Here is a 12,214-nt window from a genome sequence, read left to right as displayed (position 1 = left end):
CGAGTGTGTACAAGTGGCTTTGCTTTGCTCTCTGAGTTTTCTCTGAGTTTTGTGGTTTGTTTCTCTTGCCTGTGTGCTGAAATACCCTGAAAATGGTGATGAGCGCGTGTGGTTCATGCGAGGAGAGTGTGGCGAACAGGCAAAGGGCTGTGGCATGCGAGAGATGCATGGCCTGGTTCCATGTAGCCTGTGTGGGCATGAGGGAGGCCAACATGAAGGCGCTGGGGTTCGAGCTTCTGGTGTTCCTCTGCAGGGAATGCCTGAGCAAGAGCCTCAATGAATGGAGGAACCAGGATGAAGAAAAAGAAGAGAGAGTGGAGCAGAGCACCCAGACAGAAAACCTGATGAAAGAGGCAGAAGCACAGACGACGAAGACTGAAGAAAGAAAAGACCAGCAAGAAGTGGTGGAAGTGGCCAGAACAGACAGACGCCCAAGGAAGAAGAGAATGGTAATCAAGAAAGCCCCAGTACGTGTCATTGGAGACAGCATGGTAAGGAAGACTCCCGACTTTGTGAGAAGGGAAATTGAGTGCACCAGCATGGGAGGTGCTAAGATCCAAGACGTCAAGAGGAAAGTCAAGCAAGAAGTGCAAGAAATGGAAGAGAGAAGCCTGCTAGTTGTCCAAGGAGGAGGCAACAACTTAGTAGAGGCAGGTGCTGAAGACACAGTAAAGGAAGTGATAGAAGCAGTGAGGGCAGCAGAAGAGATGATGATGTGTGTGGCTGTGGTGGGGGTCCTGCAGCGCCCACGGGAAGGAGTGCAGCATGAGAAGGTCAGAAGAGAAATAGAACCGCAAGATATGCATGGAACTCATGAAGGTCAAGATGGAATGGATGACAGAGAAGAAGGGCAACATGAGCTTCCTGGACATGGATGGGATCCTCGACCAGGACAAATTCTTCGGGAGAGACGGGGTCCACCTCAACCACAACGAATGAGAGGCGAGGACGTCGACTGGCCGAGTGGATGAGGGCGAGGCAGGTGTGTTGTGTGGACGACGCATGACGAGGAGGACCCACTGATGTCAGCAAACATGGAAGAAAAGAGACTAACCAGGCAAGTAAATGTGAAGATTGGCTGTATGAATGTGAGAGGATGGGGTGTGGGCAAGTTTGAGGATGTATGCAAGGAGCTCAGGGAGTGGAGGTTTGACTCAGTCGGGCTCACTGAGACTCACCTGAGAGATGATGTACGAATGGAGGGATGCGAGTACGTTATGATTGGAAAGGGGCGTAAGGCACAGGAAACACTGGGAGGAGGCGTAGCCCTACTCTACAAGAAAGAAAGAGGACTGAAAGTAGAGGAGATTGATGTGGTGGAGTGTACAAGTAGTGAGGATGTGCTTGCAGTAAGAGTGGAATGCATGGATGGTCGTGGCAGACCAGAGAAGGTGGTACTGGTGGTAGCGTACATGACTGTCATGGGTGAAAGAGCAGAGAGGGAAAATAGGAGGAAGTATGACATACTTAAGAAAGTTGTGAGAGAGCATGGAGAGGAGAGAGTGCTAGTTATGGGTGACATGAATGCACATGTGGGAATACTGGGGGAACAGGTGAACAGGAATGGTGAAATGCTTGGAGAGTTCCTTGATGAACTGGGGCTGGAAAATCTGAATGTTACTTTGGCTGAGGGGCGTGTGACTTGGAGTGCAAGAGAACAGGAATCGGCAATTGACTACATGTTGGTGAATGGAAGAATGCGTGAAATTGTGTCGCACATGTGGATAGATGAGGATGGTTTGGTTGATATTGTGTCCGATCACAACATGCTGGTGGTGGAGTGCTTGATGCAGGGTGGGAATGAAGTGAAAGTGGCAAGTAAGAAAAAGAAGTGGAGACTGAGAGATGTAGGGTGGGAGAACTTTCAGGTTGATCTGAGTGAGAGAAGCTGGGACGACAAAAGTGTGCATGACGTGGAGCATCTGAATGAGAAACTGGTTGAGGACGTGAGGGGTGCTGCTGAGAACCAGATAGGGTTTGTGAGAGTAGGTAGAAGAAAGAATGTATGTAAACCATGGTGGAATGATGAAATCAGAGCAGCTAGGAAGGAGCGAAAGAGAATGAGTAGACAGTGTAGATGGCTGAGGAAAAAGAGGCATGAAAGCGATGAGGCAGAGAATGAGTATCAGAATGCATGGACAGCGTATGTGAAGCAGCAGCGGTTGACAAGACGAATGATAATGAATGCTAAAGTGAAGAGTGAAAGGAGAGTGATTCAATCTTTAAGGGAGAAAGGTATGGAAGGTGGCCGTGAATGGTACAAGTTCATGAGAGGTGAGAATATGTCAGGTTAGGTTAGGTTAGGTTTATGTCATCTATAGACGTAGGAATGGGATTAAACACAGCCGAAACTTCTTTATTATCCTCTATCTCATCTATAAGCACAGTAATAGGATTAAACACCATTAAAACCTCATTATTACCCTATATATCACAAATTCACCCCCTTCATGTCATCTATAGATGTAGGAATGGGATTAAACACAGCCGAAACCTCTCTATTACCTCCTATCTCATCTATAAGCGCAAGTATAGGATTAAACACCATTTTTAGCATGAGTAATCCCCTTTTTAGGCACAGGAAGTAATAATAACACTTCTAACTCCCTTTACAGACTGAAAAACAGATTCAGAACCCCTTAAACTCTCCTAAATAGGATCAGAACCCCTAAAACTCCCCTTGAATAGGATTAGAACCCTTAAAACCCCCTTTGGACCCTTTTTAATGCAATCCAACCCTCCACACAGGCACCGAGAGAGGACTGGAACGGGTGGAGCCTATTTTGAAGTTCCACGTGGGATCAACTCTCCTCCACTGGGCGGCATCGAAGGGTTACGATGACCTGGTGGTTGACCTCCTTGTTCGGGGCTTGTCTGTGAGTGTGTGGGGGAGAGAGAGAGAGAGGGGGGGTTGATAATGCAGAAGTGTTGTTAATCTGTCGCTAGAACTGTAAAAATACTCTTGAAAACCCTCGTCACTTCAAGTAGAGCCTTTGGAATGTAGAAATATTGTTAATCTGCCACTAGAACCTTAAAAATACTCTTGAAAGCCCTTGTCACTTCAACTACACAGTCTTTGGAATGTAGAAATCTTGTTAATCTGTCACTAGAACCTTAAAAACACCCTTGAAAACCCTTGCCACTTCAACTAGAGCCTTTGGAATGTAGAAATCTTTGTTAATCTGTCACTAGAACCTTAAAAATACCCTTGAAAACCCTCACCATTTCAACTAGAGCCTTTGGAATGTAGAAATCTTGTTAATCTGCCACTAGAACCTTAAAAACACCCTTGAAAACCCTCACCATTTCAACTAGAGCCTTTGGAATGTAGAAATCTTGTTAATCTGCCACTAGAACCTTAAAAACACCCTTGAAAACCCTTGCCACTTCAACTAGAGCCTTTTGAATGTAGAAATCTTGTTAATCTGTCACTAGAACCATAAAAACACTCTTGAAAACCCTTGCCACTTCAACTAGAGCCTTTTGAATGTAGAAATCTTGTTAATCTGCCACTAGAACCTTAAAAACACCCTTGAAAACCCTTGCCACTTCAACTAGAGCCTTTTGAATGTAGAAATCTTGTTAATCTGTCACTAGAACCATAAAAACACTCTTGCAAACCCTTGCCACTTCAAATAGAGCCTTTTGAATGTAGAAATCTTGTTAATCTGTCACTAGAACCTTAAAAACACTCTTGCAAACCCTTGCCACTTCAAATAGAGCCTTTTGAATGTAGAAATCTTGTTAATCTGTCACTAGAACCTTAAAAAACAACCCTTGAAAACCCTTGCCATTTCAACTAGAAGGAAGAAAGGCTTTTAGTGAGACCCTTGTGTTATGTTGGCACCCTTGACTGCCCCCCACCTAGCCCCCCTGACCAGCACAGTAAACCAAACTTACCTGCCCTTCATAAACAATTACATTTCATCATTCAACTGAAAAAAACACAAATTAACTTAGTTTTGTTGACATCCACAAGAGAGACAGTTTGTTCAGCCATGTTCACTGTTTCAACCACCACCACCACCACCACCACTACTACCACCACCACCGCCTCTTCTACAGGTGGATGCTTGTGATCGGTTGGGCCGCACTCCACTGGGGCTGGCCACCTTTGCCGGCCACACTAGTATTGTCAACACCCTGCTGCAGGAGAACGCCTCTCTTTCTGCTGAAGGTGAGAGAGAGAGAGAGAGAGAGAGAGAGAGAGAGAGAGAGAGAGAGAGAGAGAGAGAGGAATATATAGACAGAAACATAAAAAAAGAGAGAGAGACAAAGTTTGTGTGTTTGTGAGGTAGAGAGAGAGAGAGAGAGAGATTGAGTATGTATTGAGAGTAAGAGAGAGAGAGAGAGAGAGAGAGAGAGAGAGAGAGAGAGAGAGAGAGAGAGAGAGAGAGAGAGAGAGACACCCCCTAACCTAACCTAACCTAACCCAATCTAACCTAACCTAATCTAGCTTAACCTAACCTAACCTAACCCAGTCTAACCTAACCTAATCTAACCTAACCTAACCCAACCTAACCTAACCTAACGTAACCCAACCTAACCTAACCTAACGTAACCTAACCTAACCTAACCTAACCTAACCCAATCTAACCTAACCTAACCTAACCCAACCTAACCCAATCTAACCTAACCTAACCTAACCTAACCCAACCTAACCTAACCTAACCCAACCTAACCTAACCTAACCTAATCTAACCTAACCTAACCTAGCTTAACCTAACCTAACCTAGCCTAACCTAACCTAGCTTAACCTAACCTAACCTAACCTAACCTAACCTAACCTAGCTTAACCTAACCTAACCTAACCTAACCTAGCTTAACCTAACCTAACCTAACCTAACCTAACCCAATCTAACATAACGTAACTTAACCTAACCTAACCTAACCCAACCTAACCTAACCTACCTTAACCTAACCTAACCTAACCTAATCTAACCTAACCTAACGTAACCTAGCTTAACCTAACCTAACCTAACCTAACCCAACCCAATCTAACGTAACCTAACCTAACCTAACCTAACCTAACCCAACAGACAAGGACTGGAGGATAATATCTCGTGAGGAGGTTGGTCTCTGCATAGTTCGGGTCATTGAAGAAACTGCCGTGTGTTCTCTTGACGCGGCCAGGTCAGACGGCTTCACCCTGCTCCACCTGGCTGCCCAGCAAGGCTACCCGAACATGATGCATCGGCTTCTGTCCCTGAAGGTGTGCTTAGGGCCTTTTTGGGGTGTTTTTGGGGGTGTTTGTAGTGTTTGGGGTGTGTTGCGGAGGTTAGTGTGTTTTTTTTTGGGGTGTTTTTTGGATGTTTAGGGAAATTTGGTGTGTTTTTTGGGGGTTTTGGGTGTTTTTGGAGTGTTTGCAGTGTTTTTTTGGGGTAGTTTTGGGTGTTTTGGGGATGGTTAAAAGTGTTTTTTGGATGTTTGCAGTGGTTTGCGGATAGTTTTGGGTGTTTAAGGGTGCTTTAGGAGTGTTTTGGTGTGTTTTGAATGTGTTTTGCGGTGTTTGAGGTGTGTTTTGGAGTGTTAAAGGGTGTTTTGGAGTGTTTAAGGTTGTTTTTGGGTGTGTAAGGATGTTTTGGGATGTTTTTGGTATGTTTTGGGGATATTTAAGGGTGTTTTGGGATGTTATTGGAGTGTTAAAGGGTGTTTTGGGGTGTTTAAGGTTGTTTTTGGGTGTTTAAGGGTGTTTTGGGATGTTTTTGGTATGTTTTGGGGATATTTAAGGATGTTTTCGGATGTTATTGGAGTGTTAAAGGATGTTTTGGGGTGTTTAAGGATGTTTTGGGGATATTTAAGGATGTTTTGGGATGTTTTTGGTATGTTTTAGGGATATTTAAGGGTGTTTTGGGATGTTTTTGGTATGTTTTAGGGATATTTAAGGGTGTTTTGGGATGTTTTTGGTATGTTTTGGGGATATTTAAGGGTGTTTTGGGATGTTTTTGGTATGTTTTGGGTATATTTAAGGGTCTTTTGGGATGTTTTTGGTATGTTTTGGGGATATTTAAGGGTGTTTTGGGATGTTTTTGGTATGTTTTAGGGATATTTAGGGGTGTTTTGGGATGTTTTGGAGTGTTATTACCCCTACACAACCCAAACTAACCTAACCTCACAACCTCAAGGTATCACCAGACGTACGCAACAACCAAGGCGAAACCCCGCTGTTTGTCGCGATCCGGAACAACCAGCTGGCCTGCGTTCAACAGCTGATTAATGCTGGCACACGTCTGAACCTCGTCGACAACCGCGGGGGGTCAGCTCTGCACATGGCGGCCAAGAACGGAAATGTGACGGTAATTGATATGCTCCTGACGACGTCGTAGCTGGAGGAGGAGCGGAACGTTGATATTAACCGCTGCAATAAGATCGGTTATATGCCTGTTTACTACGCCATCAATGCCAGCAGGTGAGGGAGGAGGAGGAGGAGTGAGTGAGTGAGTGAGTGAGGGAGTGAGGGAGGAGGAGTGGAGGTCTCGACCTTATAAGAGGAGGAGAAAGAGATTTAGAATTTGTACAGGAAGAGGAGGAGGAGGAGGAGTGGAGGTTTAGAGCTTATAACAGGAGGAGAAAGAGATTTAGAATTTGTACAGAAGGAGGAAGAGGAGGAGGTGGAGGAGGAGGAAGAAGAAGAAGAGTGAGGGAGGAGGTGGAGGCTTAGGGTTTGTAAAAGAGGAGGAGAAGGAAGATTAGGATCACTACAGAACAACACATAATACTCTTGCACTTATCAAAAACACACACAAAAAAAAACACCCTTTAAAAACCAAAAAAAAACACCAAAAACACCCTTTAAAACTGCAAAAAACCACTCATAAACACTTTATCTTAACAAAAACACCCAAAAACACCCTTTAAAACCACAAAAACCACTCATAAACACTTTATCTTAACAAAAAAAAAAACAAAAAACACCCTTTAAAACCACAAAAACCACTCATAAACACTTTATCCTAACAAAAACACCCAAAAACACCCTTTAAAACCACAAAAACCACTCATAAACACTTTAACTTAACAAAAACTCCAACAACACCCAAAAACACCCTTTAAAACCCCCCAAAAAATAACCATGAACACTTCAACTTAACAAAAACACACAAAAACACTTTAAAACCACAAAAAAACCCAAAAACACCCATAAACACTTTAATTTAACCAAAACTCCCTAAAACACCCTAAAAAATAACCATAAACACTTCAACTTAACAAAAACACCCAAAACACCCTTCAAAACCCCAAAAAACACCCCAAAACACTTTAACTTAACAAAAACAACAAAAAAAACATCTTTAAAACTCCACATCCAAACAAAAACACCAACTCAACAAAAACACCCAAAAAACACAAAAAAAACGCACTTTTTTAAACCCCAAAACACCCAAAAACGCTTCAACTCAGCAAAAAACACTTCAAAACACCCAGAAACACTTTTAAACCCAAAAAGACTTTAATTCAACAAAAAACACCAAAAAAAAAACACCAAAAAACACCCCAAACTGAACCAAACCAAACCTAACCTAACCAAAGCAACCCCACAGGTACGACATTGTGCAGCGGTTCCTCGAGTACAGCCTGGTCCGCAAGGTGCATTGCAAGGCGACAAACGGCGAAACACTCCTGCAATTTTACACCGAACGGAACAACTTGGGGCAGTACGACAACGCAGTGGTGTGCGTGCTGGAGTGCGAGAAGCTCCTGCACTCAACCAAGCCTAGCGCGGAGATGTGTCTTCGCGTGCAACTGGGAACGACAGAGGCCAGTTCGAAGGCCCGCGCTCAGCTGCAGGCCATGTACGAGTCGACGAGAGCACAACGCCACTGCTGGAATTTTTGGTTCTTTCTCTCTTGTTTTCTGCTTCCGTCGGTTTTTTACTACCTAGACGTGTACACCGACATTCTGCTGGCGGTGGAGTACCATCAAGATTACCTGAAGAGCATCAATGACTCCGATGTGGTGGGGACGAGGAACATGACGAGTGCTAATCATTCGCTGTCCGAGGAGATGGTGGTGCTGGTGGATGGCGAGGAGGAGGTGAGTGCGTGTGTGTGTTTGTTTGTTGAACTATATGTAAAAGGCTGAAATAAACTCAAAATGCACTCAAATGATACTTAAACACACTTTACCATCCAAAAACACACAAGAAACACCAAGAAACACATACTAACACACCCAGACAGCCACATACAAACAGTAACACCCCAAAAACACCCAAATTACCCAGAAACACATTTTGTCACCCCAAAACATCTCATAAAACATCCCAAGATGTCCAAAAACACACAAAAAACACAAAAAAGACACTCAAAAACCCACAAAAACACACAAAACCCACAAAAACTCACAAAACACCCACAAAAACACTAAAAAATACCCCACTAACACTCAAAAACACACAAAAAACACTGAAAAAACACACAAAAAACACTGAAAAGTACCCCAAAAAGCACTCTAAAACATCCAAAACACACAAAAACACCCCAAAACACAAAAAAACACAAAAAAAACCACCCTACACACACACACACACACACACATTTACCCATCTCTCTAAAAACCCCTCAATGTCTCCCTCCCTCTCTCTCCCTCTCTCTCCCAGGAAGCAGAAGGATTCCTCGCCAACCTAACAGACAACCCAGACAAGATCAATTTCCTATTCACCGTTTTCTTCATCCTGTTGCCAATTACCCTGTTGTCCACTTGGAATCTGTACATTCATGTGACGCAGCAAGATATCCTTCCCATTTTCAAACTGCTACCTTCGTTTTTGCGTGTATCGTTGTAAACGCTCATATTTCTCACCCCCCTGGCCCTCGTCATGGCGTACCTCGAAAATACTTACGCGCAGATGAAGCACATGAACGTCACAGTGCGTCAGATGCAGGAGGTTGGGGTATGTACTGTCTATGGGGTGCTTTGGGGTGAATGTGTGCATTTTGGGGTGTTTTTGGTTTGTTTTTGGTGTTTTCTTGGATGTGTTTGGGGTGTTTTGGTGTGTTTTGGGTGTTTTGGGGTGTTTTTGGGTGTGTGGGGTGTTTTTGGGTGTTTTTGGGGTGTTTTTGGATGTGTTTTGGTTTGTTTTGGAGTGTTTTTCAATATTTTGGGGGTGTTTGGTGTGTTTTTGGGGTGTTCAAGGGTGTTCTTGGGTGTTTTTGGAATGTTTTTTTTGGGGTGTTTTGTATATTTTAAGGTGTTTTTTAGTGTTTAAGGGTGTTTGGGTGGGAGTTTCCAAGTGGATAGGGTTTTTTTTTAGCTTGAGTTGATAGGTGGTTTTTTTTTTATTTATTTAATTATTTTATTTTTATTTATTTGTTTTGTTTATTTTATTTATTTATTTTTTTTTTTTTTGTGGGAGCTCTGTGTGTGTGTGTGTGTGTGTGTGTGTGTGTGTGTGTGTGTGTGTGTGTGTGAGGTTAAAAGAGGAGGAGAAGGAGGAGGGAGAGAGGAAGGGAGGGAGGGAAGGTAGATATTGAGAAAACTTACTTAAAATTCTCTCTCTCTCTCTCTCTCTCTCTCTCTCTCTCTCTCTCTCTCTCTCTCTCTCTCCTCTCTCTCTCTCTCTCTCTCTCTCTCTCTCTCTCTCTCTCTCTCGCACACACCATGATAACAAAAATAACAATAATAACAGTAATAATTCCTGTAATCCAACTTAACCCAAGCTAACATACACCCCCCCCCCTACCCCTTTGCCCCCTATCCCCCCTGCCCCCTACCCCCCTCTCCCCCCCAGGTTGATAACAAAGAGAGGCACAACCCGCCAGTGGGGGGGTTGCCTCTGAGCCCAGCAACTCACTCTTCCCCCCTTCACAGCGCAAGGTACTGGGGTCAAGTCAGGTTGGATCAGGTCGGGTCGGGTTGGGTCAGGTCAGGTTGGGGGCGTTTTTAAATGGTTGGGGTTTGGTTAGGTTAGGTTGTTGTTGTTGTTGTTGTTGTTGTTGTTTGTTTTTTACTTAATTTCTCTCTCTCTCTCTCTCTCTCTCTCTCTCTCTCTCTCTCTCTCTCTCTCTCTCTCTCCTCTCTCTCTCTCTCTCTCTCTCTCTCTCTCTCTCTCTCTCTCTCTCTCTCTCTCAGTATATTAGTATTGTTATGTAGAACTACTACTACTACTACTACTAAATAAATCCCCAATAGTAGCTTGTTATATTCTACTATTATTATTATTATTATTATTATTATTATTATTATTATTATTATTATTATTATTATTATTATTATTATTACACTTTTGATGTATATATATTTAATTTTTCTGTGTGCATGGGGGTATGTGTGTGTATTTTGAAATCTTTGGGGTATGATGTTGACACACACACACACACACACACACACACACACACACACACACACACACACACACACACACACACACACACACACACACACACACACACACACACACAAAACAACCAAAAAACACTGTTATTCACCTCCAAACACCACAAAACACCGCAAAACACACCAAAACACCCCAAAAACACCCCATAAACACCAAAACAGTCCAAAACTCACCCAAACACACTTATTCATTTTCCTTTACCCTTTAAATGCTCAGTCCCCTTCAAACACCGCAAAAACACCCCAAAAACACTTCCAAACACACCCAAAACACCCCCAAACACACCCAAACACACTTATTAATTTTCCTTTACCCTTTAAACACTCAGTCCCCTTCAAACACCCCAAAAACACCCAGAAACACTCCAAAAACACCCATTTTCTATTTCATCCACCCCTGACTTAACTTAGGCCAGAAATTTAAAAAATACCCTTAAATACCCAAAAACACTGTAAAAACACCCCAAAACACCCATTTTCTATTTCATCCATCCCTAAGTTAACTAACCTAGCCAAAACACCCAAAAACACACCAAAAACACCTCAAAACACCCATTTTCTAATTTAGTTACCCCTTAAATTAATATAACTAGTGAAAAAACACCAAAAATACCTTTAAATGCCCCAAAACACCCAAAAACCATCATTTAACACCAAAAAACACCCCAATAACACCCAAAAACCACCATTTAACACCAAAAAACACCAAAAAACACCCAAAAACAACACCAGGCGCACTGTACATCTCCTCAGACCCACCCAGGACTAACGCAGGCACTCTTACAGGTGGACTCGAAATCGTACAACAGCTTCCCCCCCCACGGGCCTACCAAGACCTACCAGCACCACATGAGGGACATGGAGATCAGAAAATATTATGACCTTAAGCATGTCGCGCAGATGAGGGTCGCAATCACCAACGTCATGGAGGCCACACTCGAGTCGGCCTTTCAGTTAATTCTGCAGCTGTATATCGTTGGGACGCATTACACTGAGTTGGACCAGGTGCGTTTGTGTGTGTGTTTGTGGGTGTTTGTGGGTGTGTGGGGGTGTTTTGGTTTAAGTACAAAAAAAAAAAAAACTGAAACACCCTAAAACACCCAAAAACACCTCTAAAACACCCAAAAACATCCCAAAACACACAAAAACACCAAAAAAACACACTGAAACACCCAAAAACACCCAGAAACACCCAAAAATACCCAAAAACACTCAAAACTACAAAAACACCCATTAGTACCCTAAAAACACCCAAAAACACCACAAAACACCCAAAACCACCCAAAAACATCACAAAACACACAAAAACACACAAAAAACACCCAAGACAACCACTCCATCATCCCCATCCCTTCTCCTCCTCCTCCTCTTCCTCCTACAACCACAACTAACACCACAACTTTCCCACAACAGGTTAAGGACGTGACACTGGGCAGCATCCTGTCTTTTGTCACCACTGGGCCACAACACACAGCTCTCCAAACAGGTGTTCTCTGTCCTCATCTCCCTTGTGTCCCTCACCTGGTCCTTCACATCCTACCACAGGTTCTCCAAACTCGGAGGGCTGACTATTTTAAACGCACTGCCCCTCCTGTTCGCAATATTCTTCCAGGTACGGTTCTTAGTGCCAGTTTAATTGTGTATCTTGTGTTTTTAAGTGTGTTTGGGTTTGTGAAAGTGTTTTTTTTTTTGGTTTTGTGTGTGTTTTTTTGGGTGTTTTGGGGTGTTTTTGGGTGTTTAAGGGTGTTTAAGGGTGTTTTTGGGGTATTTAAGGGTGTTTTTTTTTGGGGGGGTATTTAAGGATGTTATTGGGTGTTTTGGGGTGTTTTTGGGATATTTAAGGGTGTTTTTGGGTGTTTTTGGGTATATAACGGTGTTT

At 43.1% G+C, this 12,214-nt stretch overlaps 1 protein-coding gene across 1 annotated transcript in view; it reads left to right on the top strand.

Annotated features, from left to right (window-relative positions):
* Nucleotides 1-537: 537 nt before the first annotated feature.
* Nucleotides 538-12,214, top strand: part of LOC135098674 (uncharacterized) — a 31,980-nt gene continuing 20,303 nt past the window's right edge. The window contains 10 exon segments of the mRNA XM_064001061.1: nucleotides 538-1,057; nucleotides 2,749-2,876; nucleotides 4,066-4,177; nucleotides 5,040-5,212; nucleotides 6,126-6,409; nucleotides 7,542-8,034; nucleotides 8,600-8,893; nucleotides 11,122-11,340; nucleotides 11,749-11,781; nucleotides 11,783-11,947. Coding sequence (XP_063857131.1) covers nucleotides 8,819-8,893; nucleotides 11,122-11,340; nucleotides 11,749-11,781; nucleotides 11,783-11,947 — 492 coding nt within the window. The 5' untranslated portion in view covers nucleotides 538-1,057; nucleotides 2,749-2,876; nucleotides 4,066-4,177; ... (2 more) ...; nucleotides 7,542-8,034; nucleotides 8,600-8,818.

The sequence above is a fragment of the Scylla paramamosain genome, unplaced genomic scaffold, assembly GCF_035594125.1.
Source record: "Scylla paramamosain isolate STU-SP2022 unplaced genomic scaffold, ASM3559412v1 Contig73, whole genome shotgun sequence".
In the NCBI taxonomy this organism is placed as follows: domain Eukaryota; kingdom Metazoa; phylum Arthropoda; class Malacostraca; order Decapoda; family Portunidae; genus Scylla; species Scylla paramamosain.
This window is presented reverse-complemented; position numbering and strand designations above follow the sequence as displayed.